At 43.7% G+C, this 19,373-nt stretch overlaps 1 protein-coding gene and 1 pseudogene across 1 annotated transcript; one reads left to right on the forward strand and one right to left on the reverse strand.

Moving 5' to 3' along the window:
* The first annotated feature begins 761 nt into the window (after window positions 1–761).
* On the forward strand, window positions 762–3,596 carry LOC100451214 (PRAME family member 22-like). The gene is made up of 3 exons (XM_054559835.1): window positions 762–1,048; window positions 1,435–2,013; window positions 3,023–3,596. Exons 1-3 carry the CDS (start codon window positions 762–764, stop codon window positions 3,594–3,596), a joined length of 1,440 nt encoding a protein of 479 aa, XP_054415810.1.
* An 8,122-nt stretch (window positions 3,597–11,718) lies between these two features.
* On the reverse strand, window positions 11,719–12,461 carry LOC129060488 (endogenous retrovirus group K member 5 Env polyprotein-like; annotated as a pseudogene).
* Window positions 12,462–19,373: the final 6,912 nt, after the last annotated feature.

A 19,373-nucleotide genomic window follows, 5' to 3' on the forward strand; every position in this document is an offset into this window, starting at 1 on the left:
ATATCCCTTTAGTCTCTCCCAGCCAAGTTCATTGTGGGAACAGAGATTGTAGGCTTTTTGGGGCCACAGGAGACTCCCATTACCATTGTTTTATTGTTTTGTTTTGTTTTTCTTTTTGAGACTGAGTCTCACTCTATTGCCCAGGCTGGAGTGCAGTGGCACTATCTCAGCTCACTGCAACCTCCACCTCCTTTATTCAAACGATTCTTGTGCCTCAGCCTCCCAAGTAGTTGGAGTTACAGCCACCTGCTACCATGCCTGGCTACTTTTTGTATTTTTAGTAAAGACTGGGTTTCACCTTGTTGGCCAGGCTGGTCTCTAACTCCTGACCTTAAATTAGCCACCCACCTTGGCCTCCAAAGTGCTGGGACTACAGCTGTGAGCCATCAAGCCCAGCCACATGACCATTGTTTTAGATCCTTAAATTAAGAAGACATTTTTTCTCAAAAAAGGAGCTGAGCTTTGAAGATTCTTGGTAACACTTCCCAGAGCTAATAGAGTTGGGTGGAGAAATGGATGAAGTTTCATGGAGTAAGAGGGATCTTGCCCGCTCCTTAGAAGTTGGGAGACACTTCTTGGTACCAGAAGGGCAGAACTATGTCTCTGTGGCCAATTATTGCAGAGTGGAATTGGGATAAACTAAGGACCTTTTCACACGTGCCAGAGTAGTGACTTTTGGCCCAGGAGAAGTCAGGGTGTGAGAGGTCTGGCCTGATAAGTTTGTCTTTTCTCTGGATTTGTTTTCTTGCAGATTTATCAGGATGAGCCTCCAGGCCCCACGCAGACTCCTGGAGCTGGCAGGGCAGAGCCTGCTGAAGGACCAAGCCTTGGCCATCTCCGTCCTGGATGAGCTGCCCAGGGAGCTCTTCCCCCCACTGTTCGTGGAGGCCTTCACTAGCAGATGCTGCGAGGTTCTGAAGGTGATGGTGCAGGCCTGGCCCTTCCCCTGCCTCCCTCTGGGGTCCCTGATGAAGACACCTGATCTGGAGATCTTACATTATGTAGCGGATGGGATTGATTGCCTGCTTGCCCAAAAGGTTCGCCCCAGGTGAGTTGACCCTGGTGGGGAGGACCCAGGTGTCCAGGGAATAAACAGCTGGGTCAGGCAAATTGGCAACCTGGGGTCGACCAGGGGCTTCTGATGGTGCCAGTGAGAAAGCTGGGAAAGTTCTTGGCCATTGCCCAGCTCCTCTGGGAAAGGACTGCTCACCATACAGGGTCCACTGTGGAAACAGGAACCTGTCTGCTCCCAGTGGAAGGTAAAGGCACTAGAAGTGGGTACCAGGCAGAATCCAAGGGGGAAAGGGATGGAGAAGAGAGAGAAGGAGGGGCGCTGAGGAAAAAAGCAGCTGAACTCCTTGATGTGGAGTGAAAATCCAGGTCAGGGGTGGGTCCTTGCCTACATTCTGAGCTTTTCCCCTATGTTACTCACAGGAGGTGGAAACTTCAAGTGCTGGAATTGCGGGATGTTGATGAGAATTTTTGGACCATATGGTCTGGAGCCAGGCCCCTGTCCTGCTCCCCAGAGGTGATGAGTAAAAGGCAGACGGTTGAGGACCGTCCAAGGACAGGAGAGAAGCAGCCCTTGAAGGTGTTCATTGATGTTTGCCTCAAGGAAGAATCCATGGATGAAGATCTGAGCTTCTTCTCTGGGTGGGTCCAGCATAGAAGAGGTTCAGTACGCCTGTGCTGTTCTAAGGTGGTGAATTATTCAATGAACATTCTAAATTTCAGAAACATACTGGAAACAGCATACCCAGACAGTATCCAAGTATTGGAAATTTGGAACATACGCTGGCCGTGTATGATAGTAGAGTTTAGCCGTTACCTGAGCCAGATGAGGAATCTTCGCAAACTCTTCATCTCCGATGGCTGTCGTTACCTGCTAAGCCCTGACAGCCAAAAACAGTTAGTTGCTGAATTCAGCTCTGGGCTCCTCAGGCTGGAGTATCTCCAGATGCTTTATATAAGAAGGGTCCGCTTCTTTGAAGGCTACCTGGACCAGCTGATCAGGTGAGGAAGGATGGTGAGCTTTCCCTGGGGGCCATAGCACAGCCTTTTTTTGTTAGAGTAAACACTAGTCAGCATCTACTGTGTGCCAGCCACTGGAGATGTCCAGGAAAGGGGACACTAGAATGCATTGTCCTGTTTGGTGCTCTATATCCTGAAGTGGGTATCACAGGATCGCTCCAGTAAGGGCAGAGGGATGATCTGGGGTAGATGTTACAGAAAGGGGCATCATGTAGGGAGCTGGTTAGTAGGGGGTTCAGCTCTAGTGAGGGTGAATTCCTTTTAGTAATTCCTTGTTATTAAGTGTGTTTAAAGTTAATATGATAAATATGAATAGCTTTTGTGAATTCCTTGCTAGGAAGTGTGTTTAAAGTTAATATGATAAAAAAGAGGCAACAGAGGGGAGGGTATAAAAGAAGAGAAAGTGCACCAAACCTGTGTGTTTCACAGAGGAAGCTCGGTCCTCACAGCTTCCTGTGAGCATAAATGATCCTGTCTCTAATTCCCTGTTTGTAAAAGGTTGTTTTGAACTCCAGGAAAGGTAATTGACATGGGAAATGTGTGCTTCTGGGATGGAGGTGAGGGTATAGGCATGACAGTGGTACAAAGTGAGAGGTGGTTTGCAGATGTGGCCATGTCAGGGAGCCTCTGAAAGCAGGTATCCCTAGCTGACGTCCCTAGACCTTGCTTAGGTCAATTCTTTGGGCATCTCTTCCACTGGGCTCATGTGGCCCAGAGATGAAGCTTTCTGCTGGAAGATGAAGAAAAGAGGTCTTAGAGATTTTATGGCCTTGAACCAATCACACAAGTGATGGTGAAAGGACTGAGCCTAAAATGGGACTGCCTCTGAATGACCCAAGTCCTCATCAGGCAGCACCTTGTGGGAGGATAATGATTAGATGACGAGAACAAACTTGTGTCTGGGCAAAACACGCTCTTCCCTTGAGGTTATTTTCCACCACCGTCCTCTAACTGGTGCCATTGCCCAGTAGTAACTTCTTGCTCTCTCCAGGTGCCTCAAGAGCCCGTTGGAGACATTGGCATTAACTTATGGCTCCCTAGAAAAAGAGGACTTGAAGTGTCTGCCCCAGTACCCAAGTCTCAGTCAACTGAAGCAGCTGAATCTGAGTCATGGTGCACTGCGCTTCATCCATCTTGAGCCCCTCCGAGCTCTGCTAGAGAAAGTTGCTGCCACTCTTCAGAACCTCTTCTTAGTAGACTGCGGGATTGGGGACTGCAAACTCAGGGTCATCCTGCCTGCCCTGAGCCGCTGCTCCAACCTCACCACTTTCTGCTTTCACGGCAATGACACCTCCATGGATGCTCTGAAGGACCTGCTGCGCCACACAGGCAGGCTGAGCAATTTGAGCCTGGAAACATATCCTGCTCCTCGGGAGAGTCTTGACAACAGAGGTCGTGTAGTTTGGGAGCTCCTCACCCCACTTCAGGCTGAGCTGATGCGTATACTGAGGGAAGTAAGGCAGCCCAACAGGATCTTCTTTGGTCCCATCTCCTGCTCTTGCTGTGGCACATCGCCCACTGAGCTACTGGAGTTCAATTTTTGCTTGTGGGGAAGGGCAGCCTAGTGGTGTGGAGGTATAAAAAGCTTTTTCTCTAGGCACTTGGAAACTAAAATCTGGGACATAGATGTCTTTTATTTTTCTTTTTCCTTATTTAACAATTTCACAATTTTTATTTAAAAATTTGAGACAGGGTTTCCCTATGTTGTCCAGGCTGGTCTCAAACTCTTACACTGAAGAGAGGCCCCTGCTTGGCCTCCCAAGATTCTTGGATTACAGGCATAAGCAGCTGTGCCGGGTCTATAGGTTCATTAAAATGGGAGCAGAGAAGCCTCTGTTTCAGGCATGTGCTTTCTGTGGGTGGAAAAAAAACCCAAAAAACCCAGCAGGGGGCAGCACTGGGGAAATGGTCCAATGGAGTCAATGAGACTCAGGGATCTGGGTCCTAGACAGTCAGAAATAGAACCTGAAATTCTAGAATGAGGGAGTTATCTCAGCAAGGATGGATACAAGTAACGTCTGAAGTAAAGGGAACCTAAATGGAAACTCTCTGCTGTCCTTCATGATTGATTAGCCTGTTTCAGCAATTTATACATCTGAAATCTTTAGTTCCTGATGAATTAAAAAAAGAGGTACTAGTTCATCTGTGATTTAGGTTCATCTGCAGGAAATAAAGGAATCAAAATAAACTTCATTTTGTTGTTGTGTTTTTTTTTCTTTGTTTTTGTTTTGTTTTAGATGGAGATTCGCTCTTGTTGCCCAGGCTGGAGTGAAATGGTGCTATCTTGGCTCACCACACCCTCTGCCTCCGGGTTCAAGTGATTTTCTTGCCTCAGCCTCCCGAGTAGCTGGGATCACAGGCATGTACCACCATGCCCGGCTAATTTTGTATTTTTATTAGAAACGGCGTTTCTCCATGTTGATCAGGCTGGTGTCAAATCCCTGATCTCAGGTAATCTGCCCACCTTGGCCTCCCAAAGTGCTAGGATTACAGGCATGAGCCACTGAGCCTGACCAGTTTGTTTGTTTGATTGTTTGTTTTGTTTTTTTTGATGGAGTCTTGCTTGGTCACCTAGGCTGGAGTGCAGTGGTGTGATCTTGGCTCACTGCAACCTCCAACTCCCAGCTTCAAGGGAATTTGTGTTTTTAGTAGAGATGGAGTTTCACCATGTTGGCCTGACTGGTCTCAAACTCCTAACCTCAAGTGACCTCAAGGAAGCCTCTCAAAGTGCTAGGATTACAGGTGTGAACGGCCGTGCCAAGCCTAAACTTTAATTAATTTATGCCCATTTTTTACCTCTCCAGTCATCTCTTCCTTACTTTCTCCTGTGGTTGTTCACTGGGTTCATCCACAAAAGATGCATGCCTGGGATCTGGAAAATTCTGTGTGGGCAGTGATGGTGAACCATTGTGTCAGCCCTCTTCTCATCAGGGGCCCTCACCGCTCCCCAGATAGTGAGACCCTGCTCACTCCTAATGGGCAGATCTGGGAGAATCTGTTCCTGACCATTGGCCATGTCAGGAAAGGGCTTCAGTGCACAAGGTGTGGCCCCCTGCCTTGGAAGGGAATGGCTGTAGTGTGTACTAGCGGGAGCCTCATGGCATCACCAACCCTTGCCTGTCCTCATGGTGGCTAGTGGGTTTTACTGAATTAACATCATTGTGTGTACTAAAGATGTCCAATTTCTCTTAGAAAAATGCTAAAATCATTTAGGTAGACAACACATTCTAAATATTCCTAGCCCATATCAATATGCATCCTTTTGGAAATTAACTCATTTCAATGAGACATCTTCCTGTAACACCTCCCTTCTCTCCTTATCAAAAAACAGGAAAACTAGGGCACTGACCTGTCCTCATGGTGACTAGTGGGGTTTACTGAATTAAAGTGATTGTGTCCAGTAAAGATATCCAATTTCTCTTGGAATAATGCTAAAATTATTTAGGTGGGTAATACATTCTAAATATTTCCAGCCCATATTAATGGAAATACACATCCTTTTGGAAACTAACTCATTTCAATGAGAGATCTTCCTATCACATCTCCCTTCTCTCCTTATCAAAAAACAGGAAAACCTGGGATTGACCTAGCTAACGCTCCTACACTGCCATGAGAATCCCTTTGGGACTTCCCCCATTTGGAACTGGCAGTACTCTCGTGGTTTGCTAAAACTTAGGTAAACCTGGGCTTAAGCAACCACCTGGTGCTAAGAAGGAAGCAGCAACCTAGTGGTGAAGATTCACTAAGGGAATGTATTCAGTCCAAAGCAAAGCAAGCCAGACAGAGAAAACTGGAGTAAATCATTCTTCCTTCAGTTCAAAAATACAGATGTATATCTACAAGAAACTAGAGCAAACAGGAAACCGTGACCTCCCCAAAATGACAAAGCAGAAATCTAGTGGGTGACTCCAATGGGATGGCTATTTGTCAGCTCTCTAACCAATCACTGAAAATCACAGGTTTTCAAACTTTTATTTTGGTTCCAGAAATACAGATGCAGGTTTGTTCTATAGATAATAAGCAAACTATCAGATAAATAATTTTGGTAAATTTTGTTTGTTTGTTTGTTTGTTTTTTGAGGCGGCGTCTCACTCTGTCACCCAGGCTGGCATGTAGTAGCATGCTCTCAGCTCACTGTAACCTCTGCCTCCCAGGGTCAAGCAATTATCCTGCCTCAGCCTCCCAAGTAGCTCAGACTACAGACTTGCATTACCACACCGGGCTAAGTTTTTGTATTTTTAGTAGAGACAGGATTTCACCATGTTGGACACGGGGAACTCCTGACCTCAAATGATGCACCTGCCTCAGTGCTGCGATTAGAGGTGTGAGCCACCATGTCCAGCCAGTTTTGGTAGTTTCTTGATACACACTCCCCTTCCCCCCTCCACTCTCCAGTAGTCCCAGATGTCTACTGTTCCCATTATTATGTCATGTATACTTAATGTTTGGCTCCCATTTATAAGTGAGAACATGTGGTGTTTGGTTTTCTGTGCCTGCTTTAGTTTGCTTAGCATAATGGCTTCTAGCTCCATCCATGTTGCAGCAAAAGGAGGATGAGGACTTAATGAAAGGGCATTATCTTGTTCTTGTTTAAGGCTGTGTAGGTTTCCATGGTGTATATGTACCATATTTTGTTAATCCAGTCCACCACTGATGGGCATTCCAGTGGATTCCATGTCTTTGCTATTGTGAATAGTGCTGGGATGAGCATCTACATGTGACCACTCCTATTCAACATGTGCTGGAGGTCTCATGTTACTGGAGTCTCTCTATATTACTTGGGCTGGTCTAGAACTGCCAGGCTCAGGCAGTGCTCCAATCTTAGCCTTACAAAGTATTGGGATTACAGGCATGAGCCACCACACATGGCTCTATTTTATTATAACATATATTTCTAGGCTGGGTGTGGTGGCTCACACCTGTAATCCCAGCACTTTTGGAGGCCAAGACGGGTGGATCACGAGTTCAAGAGATGGAGACCACCCTGGCCAAAATGGTGAAACCCCGTCTCCACTGAAAATACAAAAATTAGCTGGGTATGGTGTCACTTGCCTGTAATCCCAGCTACTCAGGAGGCTGAGGCAGGAGAATTGCTTGAACCTGGGGGGCAGAGATTGCAGTGAGCCGAGATCATGCTGCAGCACTGCAGCCTGGGCAAAGAGCGAGACTCCCTCTCAAAAAAAAAAAAAAAAAAGATATAATTCTATAGGCCAAGCAAGGTGGCTCACGCCTGTAATTCCAGCACTTTGGGAGGCCAATGTGGGTGGATTGCTTGAGCCAAGGAGTTCTAGCCTGGGCAACAAGGCAAAATCCTGTCTCTACTTAAAAAGGAAAAAAAGATATATTTCAGTAGCTTATGGCCTGTAGGCTGGTCATGCCTCAGGCTCGAAAGTGCATCTTTCAGAAAAGATCCTTCCCTTGTACTTCCAGGGAGGAAGTGATGAGGCAGGAATTTATGCTGAGTGGGTTGACCAAGTATACACACTCAACAGGTCATGAAATGGGCTATGAGTATTCATGAAGGGGGCCTAACGCATGCATACTGAATAAACATACACGTGGCTTATGTCCCATGTTCACTTTGGGGTGGAGACTTCACATTTCTTTTTCTTTTCCTTTTTTGATACAAAGTCTTGCTCTGTCACCCAGGCTGGACTGCAATGGCACCGTATCGGCTCACTGCATCCTCCACCTCCCGGGTTCAAGCGATTCTCCTGCCTCAGCCAAGTAGCTGAGACTACAGGTACATGCCACCACACCTGGCTACTTTTTGTATTTTTGGTAGAGATAGGGTTTCACTATGTTGGCCAGGCTGGTCTGGAACGCCTGACCTCAGGTGATCTGCCCGCCTCAGTTCTCCAAAATGTTCCAAAGTGCTGAGATTACAGGCATGAGCCACCACACTGCGCCAAGACTTCACATTTCAATGCATTAGAACTAGACCCCCTAAATCAAAGGGTACATCAGGGACACGAAGACGCTCGTGTGCTAAGTCTCTTTCAAGTGGCCAGAACCAGTCAATACATAGAGGTCTCTCATCAGCAGAAAGTTACTGGAATCAATCTCTTGTCCAGTCAAAGCTGGAGTCATGGCTTGTGGGGCAAGGGGTCAGCTAGTCAGAATCTGGGATGGATGAGCTGCAATCATTTCAATATTGCTTATCTTAGGGTCAGTGTTTGTTTGGCTGCTAGAGAAAGAGAAAAACCCTGTGGCCGTTAGAATATAGTTCATTCAGCTTGGCACAGTGGCTCTTGCCTGTAATCCTAGCACTTTGGGAGGCCAAGGCGGGTGGATAACGAGGTCAGCTGGTGAAGACCAGCCTGGCCAACATGGTGAAAGCCTGTCTCTACTAAAAATACAAAAAAATTAGCCGGGTGTGGTGGTGTGCACCTGTAATCCCAGCTACTCAGGAGGCTGAGGCAGGAGAATTGCTTGAACCTGAGAGGCAGAGGTTGCAGTGAGCCAAGATCATGCCACTGCCCTTCACCCTGGGCTACAAAGCGATATGCCAACTCAAAAAAAAAAGTATATAGTTCATTTTTTAAGGGTAGGGGCCCTTGACTTAACCCTTGCCTGGAAAGACCTTAGGTCCTGTATATAACTTGGTGTCTTATTACCCTAAATAGTCAATTCCATCAGCTTTATAATCTCTATTTGAACATGAATGCTGGCCAGTTTTTGTGTCTAAACCATGACAGGAAGGAAGTAAAATGAGATGTGTCTAACCTCACATCCCGCCATGGCCAGGAACTCAGTTTTAAAGATTTCTCTGGGTACACTTGGCTGAGAGGGAATCTGTTCAGTTTCTATGGGGAGCTTAGGATTTTATTTTTAGTTTTCAGAACGAGGGATGAATAATCATGGAGGCTTCTGCTAGGAGGGAAAAAGTAGGGAAAAATGCATTAGTTTCACTCTTCCTGTATGCCAGGCCCTATGCCAAGCCCTTAAGTTACCCCATCTCATTGGCTCCTACCAGGGTCACACAGGTGGTGGGCATCATCATCCTCATTTTTCAGGAAAACTGAGGCTCTTGCCCAAGGTCCCTGCCAAACAACATCAGGCTCTGAGTTCTCAGCAGGGTCCTCACTCAGATACCCTTTGTGTAGGGTCTCTCACCTGAGTCCTCAGCAGGGTCCTCACTCGGATGTCCTTCGTGTAGGATTTCTCACCTGAGTCCACAGCAGGGTCCTCACTCGGATGCCCTTTGTGTAGGGTTTCTCACCATAGGGAAGGTCAGTCATCACCCACAGGCACTTGACTGTTATCTGCCCTCTAAGGATGTGTGATTCCAAAACACGCTTGCTCTGAGAAAATCCAGGGCTGTATCATTTTCCCTGCCAAACCGGAAAGGAGCCAAGAGATCAAAGGATGACTCAGACAAGCCCAGCTTGGCAAATAGATGAGTTGATTAGGATTCACATGCAGGGAACTCCTGGGCAGCAGCAGCACAGCCCCAAAGATCTGCACCACCTCCTGTCTCTAAACTGCTTTTAAGTGAATTTTCTGGCTCTTTGTCCACTGATTTTGAGCAATCAGGCTCTTCTCCTTGGTAGGCTCTCAGATACTCTCTGGGCTGTTTGGGTTCTCAGGGACACCTGCTTCTTGGCTGGGCACAAGAGACTTGGCTTCCCACCTGGCCTTCATTGTTCAAGCAGGGGACATGTGCCCTTAAGTAACCTGATGGGACTTCTCACACTACAATTCTATATACTTGAAGAGGACCAGCCCCTCCACACCTGTGGTTACTTCTCATCAGGTTGGATGAGAGACTGAGAAAAGAAATAAGACACAGAGACAAAGTATAGAGAAAGAAAAGTGGGCCCAGGGGACCAGTGCTCAGTGTATGGAGGACCTGTACTGGAACTGGTCTCTGAGTTCTCTCAGTTTTTTTGATTACTGTTTTCACTATCTCAGCAAGAGGAATGCACCAGGAGAGCAGGTTGATAGTGGGGAGAAGGTCAGCAAGAAAACACGTGAACAAAGGAATGTGTGTCCCAAATAAGTTCAAGGGAAGGTACTATGCCTGGATGTGCACGTAGGCCATGTTTATGCTTTTCTCCACCCAAACATCTCAGTGGAGTAAAGAGTGACAAAGCAGCATTGCTGCCAACATGTCTCACCTCCCACCACAAGGCAGTTTTTCTCCTATCTCAGAATAGAACAAATGTACAATCCGGTTTTATACGGAGACATTGCATTCCCAGGGTCAGGCAGTAGACAGAGGCCTTCTTCTAATCTCAGCTGCAAGAGGTCTTCCTCTTTTACTAATCCTCCTCAGCACAGACCCTTCAAGGGTGTCAGGCTTGGGGATGGTCAGGTCTTTCCCATCCCATGAGGTTATATTTCAGACAATCACATGAGCAGAAACCTTGGACAATACATGGCTTTCCAGGGCAGAGGTCCCTGCAGCTTTCTGCAGTGCATTGTGCCCCTGATTATTCGAGAATGGAGAATGGCGATGACTTTTATCAAGCATACTGCCTGTAAATAGTTTGTTAACTAGGCACATCCTGAACAGCTCTAGATCCCCTAAACCTTGATTCCATACAACACATGTTTCTGTGAGCTCAAGGTTCTGGCTAAAGTTACAAATTAACAGCATCTCAGGGCAAAGCAATTGTTGAGGGTACAGATCAAAATGAAATTTCTCATGTCTTCCTTTTCTACGTAGACACTGTAACCGTCTGATCTCTCTTTCTTTTCCCTACATATCCCCCTTTTCTTTTTGAGAAAACCGCCATCGTCATCACGGCCCATTCTCACTGGTCGCTGTCTCTTTGGAGCTGCTGGAAACACCTGTAGACTAATAACAGAAAAAACAGATACACAAGGATTAATATGAAATTTACAATAGTGGAACTTCCGATGGTTTTAACCCAAGTGATGGGGTTAAGATTTGTGAGGCCATCAGCAGCTTTCATGATTGCCTCAGTTTCTGACATCAAATTTAAATGGGCTTTTGATACCTCAAAAATTTGTTCTTTTAATTTTAAAATATCTAAAGTAAGATTATCTTCTCTTCCTTGTAGATGGCATCTGACCATGTCCCAGTGATGCTCAGACTCATTATAGGCTCGGGGTTTAATACAAAAATCTGATGTATTCCAGTCACACTGTAACTAAAAAAGATATTCCATGCTCATGAGTCTATCTCCCATCCAAAGGACAGTTTGTCTAAGATCATTAATTTGGTTTGCCAATTTTTTATCCATTTGGGTTTGAGAATTCCACAATTTTGAGGAGTTCTTTTGCCAATTATTTACATATTCTACAGTTTGAACAGAGAAGTGTAAAGCAATTCCAGCAGCTGCAGCAGTAACTATGACTGCAATAAGACCCAAAATCACTGCAACCAAAGTAAAAATGCATCTTTTGGATCTAGTTAGAACTCCTTTAATACTTCCGTTAAAATATGGATGGATGGGGAAGTCTCCCACGGTCGGTCTATGGACAAAGGGATCCACACGCCCCCTCTTACCCTCACCAGCAGAATACGGTGCTGCCAAACAAAAGTTGAATCAATGAAAGTAAACAGTCTACAATTTTCACAGGTGATAGTTTGGGAATCTGGTTGAATAACTATGTTTCCTACAACTAGCATATAAGGAGGTTTTACACAACTTTGCAAAGGAATTGTCAGATTGGAATTTAGGTTCATAGTATAATATGGCTTACGATCTCTTGCTCCTATAGCTTGATTTTCAGACCAAATTCTAATGTGGTGCGAGACCACAGTAAGCTTTCATAATTCTGGATGTTCAGGACCAGTAGCAGGACTAATTAACTTTATTCGAGGTGATGAAATTCCCTTTTCACCCCATTTCCATGGATAGGTTGATTCTAACTTTCTATAAACCTGTCCAGCCTTTTAGTTAAATCACTATCTTAGGCCAAATTAGTGGGCCAGATGGATGGAGCCTGTGAGCATGAGTGAGTCTGGCCTGTACAATTATCATATAATTGGCTCGAGGTGCCCAGTCTATAATAGTTCCAAATTCATTGTTTTGTAATGCCACCACAGTATCAGCCACACATTCTTCCCAAACTGAAACTTTTGGGCCTTTGGATTCTTTGGGAATTTTCTTGGGGCAAGGCTTCCCCTTAGGCCTAAATTTTAATGATCTTTGATAAGAAGAGTCCTGTAAATTATTTATCTGTGGCCCGAGTGACATTCCACTTACTATGTGATAAGTAAATCTACTGGTGGCACCGACAGTAGGTACTTCTACCAACAAATTTGGGATTGTAGGCATTAAACATCCTGGTACCTTTCCTTGGCAAATAGGGGGATATTGATACCCAATGAAAATATTTATCATCAATTCTTCTTTTTTAGGTTGAGCAGGGCAATGGTCATCTGTGAGGCCTGGTACCCATGCACTAGTATTAACATATACTTCAATAGGATTATCCATCCATGTGACTGCCTGAATTAAGGGCGGGAAAGGCACATAGGCCCAGGAAGTATGATTAGCTGCAGCTGCTCCTGCAGTCACATGGAGACTTACCACCGTTGATACAATCATCAAAGCTGCAGGCAGCATGTTCTCTGGAGTTTGTGTTACCCTTGTGTTCTTCAGGCTTTTTTCAGCTAACTATGTCAGCTTCTTTAATTGGGCCCAGGTCGGCGGCTCTGCTTTCTTGGTGGATGGCAACTTCATCTGTTCTTCTGATATCACCATTTTGTTCACCCGGTGATTCGATGTTGCTCGATTGCGGGTTTTCCATCTCCGTTGTGGCGCTTCTCTTTGCATCTCTGATGTGTTCATTGTAGAACTTTAAATGTCTAGTGGGTATCCAAACAGGAAGCTGATTTTCTCCTGGTGAAACACAAGCAAAGCCTCTCCCCCATGTTATCATTTTCCCTATTTCCTATGTCTTATTTTTGTTGTCTTTCCACCAAATCAGTTTTCCTTCATGTGGGCTGTTCTTTTTACCAGTAAAATGTTGCTCTGCGGAAGTAGTGGTCTGATTTCTATAAATGTTTAAAAACTTTGAAGTATAGAGTGCTAAATTAAGTTGCATCTGGGGAGTGTTATACTCCTTAATGTCTTTTTCCTTTTTTTGTTTCACCAATTGAGCTTTGAGTGTTCTATGAGTTCTTTCAATTATGGCCTGTCCTTGGGAATTATAGGGGATTCCTGTTGTATGTGTAATTTTTCACTGATTTAAGAATTTTAAAAAGTTTTACTACAGTATCTTGGCCCATTATATGTTTTAATTTTTTTTTGGAGCTCCCATGACAGCAAAACAAGATAATAAATGTCTTTTAACATGGGAAGTACTTTCTCCTGTCAGGCAGGTTGCCCATACAACATGTGAATAAGTATCAACTGTCACATGTGCAAATGACAATTTTCCAAATGAAGGTACATGTGTGACATCCATTTGCCATAATGCATTAGGACATAGACCTCTGGAATTAACTCCTGCCTCCTGAGTGGGCAGGTGTAGGATGACTTGACACTGGGTGCAATGTTGTACAATATTTTTTGTCTGTTTCCATGTGATATCAAATTTATTTTTTAGTCCTGTTACATTTACATGAGTCAAAGCATGAAGTTCTTGTGCTTCTATGAATGCAGATGATACTAGCAAGTCAGCCTGTTCATTTGCTTTAGTTAAAGGCCTTGGTAAATTAGTATGTGCTCAAATATGAGTAACATAAAATGGGAAATTTCTTTTTCTTACAATTTGTTGTAACAAATTAAAGGGCTGGTTTAACTGATCATCCATACTATATTTGATTAGGGCTGTCTCAACATCCTTTGTAGCCTGTACTACATATGCAGAATCTGATACAATGTTAATAGGCTGATTAAAATCTTGTAACACTGAAATGACAGCAACCAACTCTGCTCTTTGAGCTGAATGATATTGAGTTTCAATGACTCGTTCTTCTTTCCTGGTGTAAACACTTTTCCATTGCTGGAACCATCAGTAAACACCGTCAGAGCATTTTCTAAAGGTTTATGTCTGGCAATTTTAGGTAAAATTCAAGTAGTCAATTTTAAAAACTGGAAGATTTTTGTTTTTGCATAATGATTATCAATAATTCCCATGAAATCAGCAAGACCAATCTGCCATACAGCAGAATTGATAAAGGCTTTTCTAACCTGTTCCTTGTTTAAAGGAACAATGATTTTATCTGGGTCACTTCCACACAATTTTATTATTTGTAATCTTGCCCGACCAACTAATGTAGTCATTTGATCCAAGTACAATGTAAAAATCTTAATTGTACTGTGAGGAAGGAAAGATCACTCCACAAGATCTGTATTTTGAACAATAACACCTGTTGGAGAATGTGCAGTAGCAAAAATCAAAAGTTGGAGTGGGGCTAAGTGATCTATTCTCTTTACTCGTGCTGACCGAAATTTTTCTTCAATTAATTCAATTTCTTTAGTTGCCTCTGGAGTTAATGTTGTTTTGCTATTCAATTCTGGATCCCCACTCAAGATAGAGAACAAATTTGACATGGCATAAGTAATGATGCCTTGAGTTAACGAATCCAATTAATATCTCCTAGCAATTTTTGAAAGTCGTTTAATGGTTTTAATGTGTCTTTTCTTATGTCTATTTTTTGTTGTTTAAATTTCTTTCCTCTACCTGCATTCCCAAGAAATGGACAGGAGTAGAGGTTTGAATCTTATCAGATATTATTGTTAGTCCTGCCTTTGCAATCTCTTTCTGCAGAAATGTGTAACAGTCAATTAATTTGTCTCTCGTTTCTGCAGCTCACAAAAGATCATCAACATAACGAATGACGTAGCAGTCTGAAAACTTGCTCCTAACAGGTTGAAGAGCTTCAGCTACAAAAATCTGACATATAGTTGGACTATTAAGCATTCCCTGGGGCAACACTTTCCACTGAAACCTGGTGGCTTGTTCTTTATTATTTTTGGCTGGTATAGTAAAAGCAAATTTTTCCAAATCCTGTTTTGCTAGAGGAATGGTAAAAAAGCAATCCTTCAGATCAATTATAATTAAAGGTCAATCTTTGGGGATCATGGCCAGAGAGTGCAACCCAGGTTGCAGAGCCCCCATAGGTTGAATTACAGCATTGACGGCTCTTAAGTCGGTTAGCATGCGCCATCTGCAGGATTTTTTCTCAGTTACAAATACAGGAGAATTCCAAGGCGAAAATGAAGGTTCAATATGTCCCTTTGCTAATTGTTCTTTTGCCCATACGTGTAAAGCCTCCAGCTTTTGTTTTGGTAGCAGCCACTGATTTAACCATACAGGTTTTTCTGTTTTCCAAGTTAATGGAATGGGTTTTGGAGGCTCTACAGTGGCCACTCCTAAAAAGAATATCCTATTCCTTTTCTTTCTTAATTTCCCTCAGCCTCAATTGGGATTTTAATGCCATCTCCATTTTTCCCTAGTCCTTTTTCAGGGAGATATCCCATGTTAGTCATGATTTTTTGACTCGTGGGGCTGTATAAGGAGGCTGGGATAGTAATCTCTGCATGCCCTTGTTGTAACAAGTCTTGGTCCCATAAATTAATTGGAATAGAAGTAATCATTGGTTGAACTGCACTTTCTTGATTATCAAGTCCTAGACAATGTAAAATCATGGCACTTTGATACACTTTTGAGGTGGTGCCCACACGGACAAGTCCTGTAACAAAAATTGGCTTTTGTTTAGGCCAACTTTTTGGCCATTGATTTAAGGCGATAATGGAAACATCAGCCCTGGTATCCACTAATCCTATAAATTGCTTTCACTGAATAGTGACTGTACACACAGTTCTATTCTCTGAGACCTGACTAGCCCAATGAGTGGCTTTTCCAGCAGGGTTTGTACTTCCAAACCCTCCTGTTCTTTCCGTTGTGTTTTCCCCAATTTTAATATAAGGCAAAAGCAATAATTGAGCAATTCTATCACCTGGATTGGCACTCCAGGGAACAGTGGAGCTGATCACTAACTGAATTTCCCCTTTATAATCTGAGTCAATCACCCCAGTATGACTGTGGACTCCCTTCAAATTTAGACTTCATCTTCCTAAAATAAGGCATACCGTCCCTTCTGGCAGCGGGCCATATACCCGTCTAGGAATCTTTTGCGGGGTCTCTCCAGGGAGTAAAGAAACCTTTTGAGTAGAGCATAAATCTACCGCTGAGCTGCCTGCTGTGGCGGGGGACAGCTGTTGTATTGTTGTAATTGGCTGATTCCCTGAAGTGGTGGTATTTGCTGTGGGGGTTACTGTCCCTGAAAACCCTGAAGAACAACAGCTGAATCGGGAATGCCCCAGTTTGTTGCGGGGCCTGAGGCTGGCCCCTCGCCGCTTTTTCTGACAATAGTTGCCAATTTTTATCATATTTAGAATGACATTGATTAGCCCAATGTTTTCCTTTTCCATGTCTTGGACACAGGCCAGGTGGTTCTTTATCTTTACTCTGTTTATTTAAGACTGGACAGTTCTTTTTTAGATGACCGATTTGACCACAATTATAACATTTTCCCCCAAATCTTCTAACTGTCCTCCTAAAGCAACTTCCATCATTGCTTGAGCCATTAGCATTGCCTTATGCATAGCTCCTCCAATCCCAGCACAAGCTTTCACATATTCTGTAATTACATCAACTCCTGCTGGACCTTTTCCTTTTAATGACTTTATGGCTGGTTGAAATTCTGGATTTGCCTTTTGATAAGCCATTATTTCTACAATAACTTTTTGGGCATTATCATCCGAAATAAATTTTTGAGAGGCATCTTGCAACCTTGCCACAAAGTCTGGTTATGGCTCTTTGCAGCCTTGTCTAATTGAATTAAAAGAAGGGCAAGCGGTTCCTGGGTCTTGAATTTTTTCCCAGGCCCTGAGGCAAATAGCCCTTAGATGTTCAATACCCTCATTCTGCATTACTGATTGTTGGCCAATTTGCTCCAATTTGGACCTGTTCCTAGCAATTGATCTGCATCTATATTAACAGCAGGATAAGTAGCCTGATTTTTTCATGCCTGTTCTTGTAATCCATCAATCCACCAGGTTTTAAATTGTAGGAACTGAGAGGGTGAAAGGGAAGATTTCCCAATCATAGGGAATAAGTCTATTTCCATGAGCAATGGAATCTAATAATGTTCTCATATAAGGGCAGTTGGGTCTATATTGTTTAACTCCTTCCTTCATATCTTTTAACATTTTCATCGTGAAACATTCATATCTAGCCTCAGTTTGGACAGATGCTCCAGCTTGCCCCACTTTCCTGGCCGGTATTGGTTGTAAAATTACCAGAAACTGCCATGCTTCAAGATCTCCCTGTTTTCTGGCTTTATCAATGGTTTCATGCAATGTACTACATTTTCCACTAGGTGGTGATGTAGAATTAAACTCCACTAGGTTGCTGGTAAGGTGCCATGCTATTTGTCATGGGACACAGCACTTGAGGTCTGTATTGAACCTCTGCAGATGGCCCATACTGAAGCTCAGCTGGCAGCCGGTATTGATAAACTACCGGTGGTTGGGTCTTATTTTCTACTGGCTGATGTTGTGGATACTGTATCTGAATTGGCATTGCCGGGATAGAGACTCTATCATTTTCTACTTGATATTCTCTTGGGGTTTGCCCTTGTCTAACCTGCATGTGAGGTTGTAAAGTTACAGGCATCTGAATCGCGGGAGGAGGAGTTGATAGCCATTGTGGTTTAGGCTCTAATAGCCCCAATAACTCTGGACCTCCTTCCACCAGTTTTGATGATTCAGGTATATTATCTCCTGTAATTGATTGTAGTCAACACTTTGCGTTGACTGAGCCATTACAGTCTCTGCTACATTTTTGCAATGTGAACTTTCTGTTAATTTCCGGGACTTTGTCCCTGCGTCTTCTTCGCAATCTATTACAGAGCTTTCAGGGGCATCAGAAACTGAAAACTATCTTTCTCTATTTGAAATGGTTCTAAAGTTACTTTAATAATGGGCCAATCATTCCATAGTGTAAGAGAGATGAATTTACCTTCCCTACTTTCTTGTTTTGATTCTTTGCCAATTTCCCCCCAAACTTTTAGATCTAAAGTTCCCTGTTTTGGAAACCATGGGCAGAATTGTTCTATTGTTTGAAATAGCATAATTAGATTTTCTGTAGAGGCTCTAACTCCCCATCTTCTTAGAAGAATTTTAATGAAGCTGAGATAAGAGGCATATTTACTTTCAGTTTGTCCCATTGTTACCATGGGTTCTTCCGAGCACACAAGCTTACCGCATGGCTGACCGTGGACGTACTTGGGAATCTCTCATTGACTGTCCTCATTGTTCATATTTTTAGGGTACATTCACCCTAGAGAAAGGCCCACGTTTGGTGCCAGATGAAGGGGCCAGCCCCTCCACACCTGTGGGTATTTCTCAACAGGCAGGACAAGAGACTGAGAAAAGAAATAAGACACAGAGACAAAGTATAGAGAAAGAAAAATGGGCCGAGGGGACTGGTGCTCAGCATATGGAGGATGCGCACCAGCACTGGTCTCTGAGTTCCCTCAGTATTTATTGATTACTATTTTCACTATCTCAGTAAGGGTAATGCAGCAGGAGAGCAGGCTGATAGTGGGGAGAATGTCAGCAAGAAAACATATGAGCAAAGGAATCTGTGTCACAAATAAGTTCAAGGGATGGTACTATGCCTGGATGTGCACATAGGCCATATTTATGGTTTTCTCCAACCAAACATCTCAGTGGAGTAAAGAGTAACAAAGCAGCATTGATGCCAACATGTCTTGCCTCCTGCCACAGGCAGTTTTTCTCCTATCTCAGAATAGAACAAATGTATAATCAGATTTTATACTGAGGCATTCAGTTCCCAGGGGCAGGCAGGAGACAGAGGCCTTCCTCTTATGTCAACTGCAAGAGGCCTTCCTCTTTTACTAATCCTCCTCAGTACAGACCCTTCATGGGTGTCAGGCTGGGTGGAAGGTCAGGTCTTTCCTATCCAATGAGGTCATATTTCAGACTATAACAAGGGGAGAAACCTTGGACAACACCTGGCTTTCCAGGGCAGAGGTCCCTGCGGCTTTTCACAGTGTATTGCACCCCTGGTTACTCGAGAATGGAGAATTGCTATGACTTTTACCAAGCATACTGCCTGTAAATATTTTGTTAACAAGGCACATCCTGCACAGCCCTAGATTCCTTAAACCTTGATTCTATACAACACATGTTTCTGTGAGCTCAAAGTTTGGGCTAAAGTTACAGATTAACAGCATCTCAGGGCAAAGTCAGGGTACAGATCAAAATGAAGTTTCTTATGTCTTCCTTTTCTACATAGACACGGTAACAGTCTGATCTCTCTTTCTTTTCTCTGCATACACTAGTCTTCTTCTTTAGTCTGCTAGATATGGGAAGGATGTAAAG

The sequence above is a fragment of the Pongo abelii genome, chromosome 1, assembly GCF_028885655.2.
Source record: "Pongo abelii isolate AG06213 chromosome 1, NHGRI_mPonAbe1-v2.0_pri, whole genome shotgun sequence".
Classification (NCBI taxonomy): Eukaryota; Metazoa; Chordata; class Mammalia; order Primates; family Hominidae; genus Pongo; species Pongo abelii.

What these genes read in the sequence shown, in the direction of transcription:
- LOC100451214 (XM_054559835.1), top strand. Translation starts at nt 762, where the DNA reads ATGAGCCTCCAGGCCCCACGCAGACTCCTGGAGCTGGCAGGGCAGAGC. An exon ending in GCCCAAAAGGTTCGCCCCAG is followed by an intron (nt 1,049 to 1,434) that starts GTGAGTTGACCC and finishes TGTTACTCACAG; the next exon opens with GAGGTGGAAACTTCAAGTGC. An exon ending in TACCTGGACCAGCTGATCAG is followed by an intron (nt 2,014 to 3,022) that starts GTGAGGAAGGAT and finishes TGCTCTCTCCAG; the next exon opens with GTGCCTCAAGAGCCCGTTGG.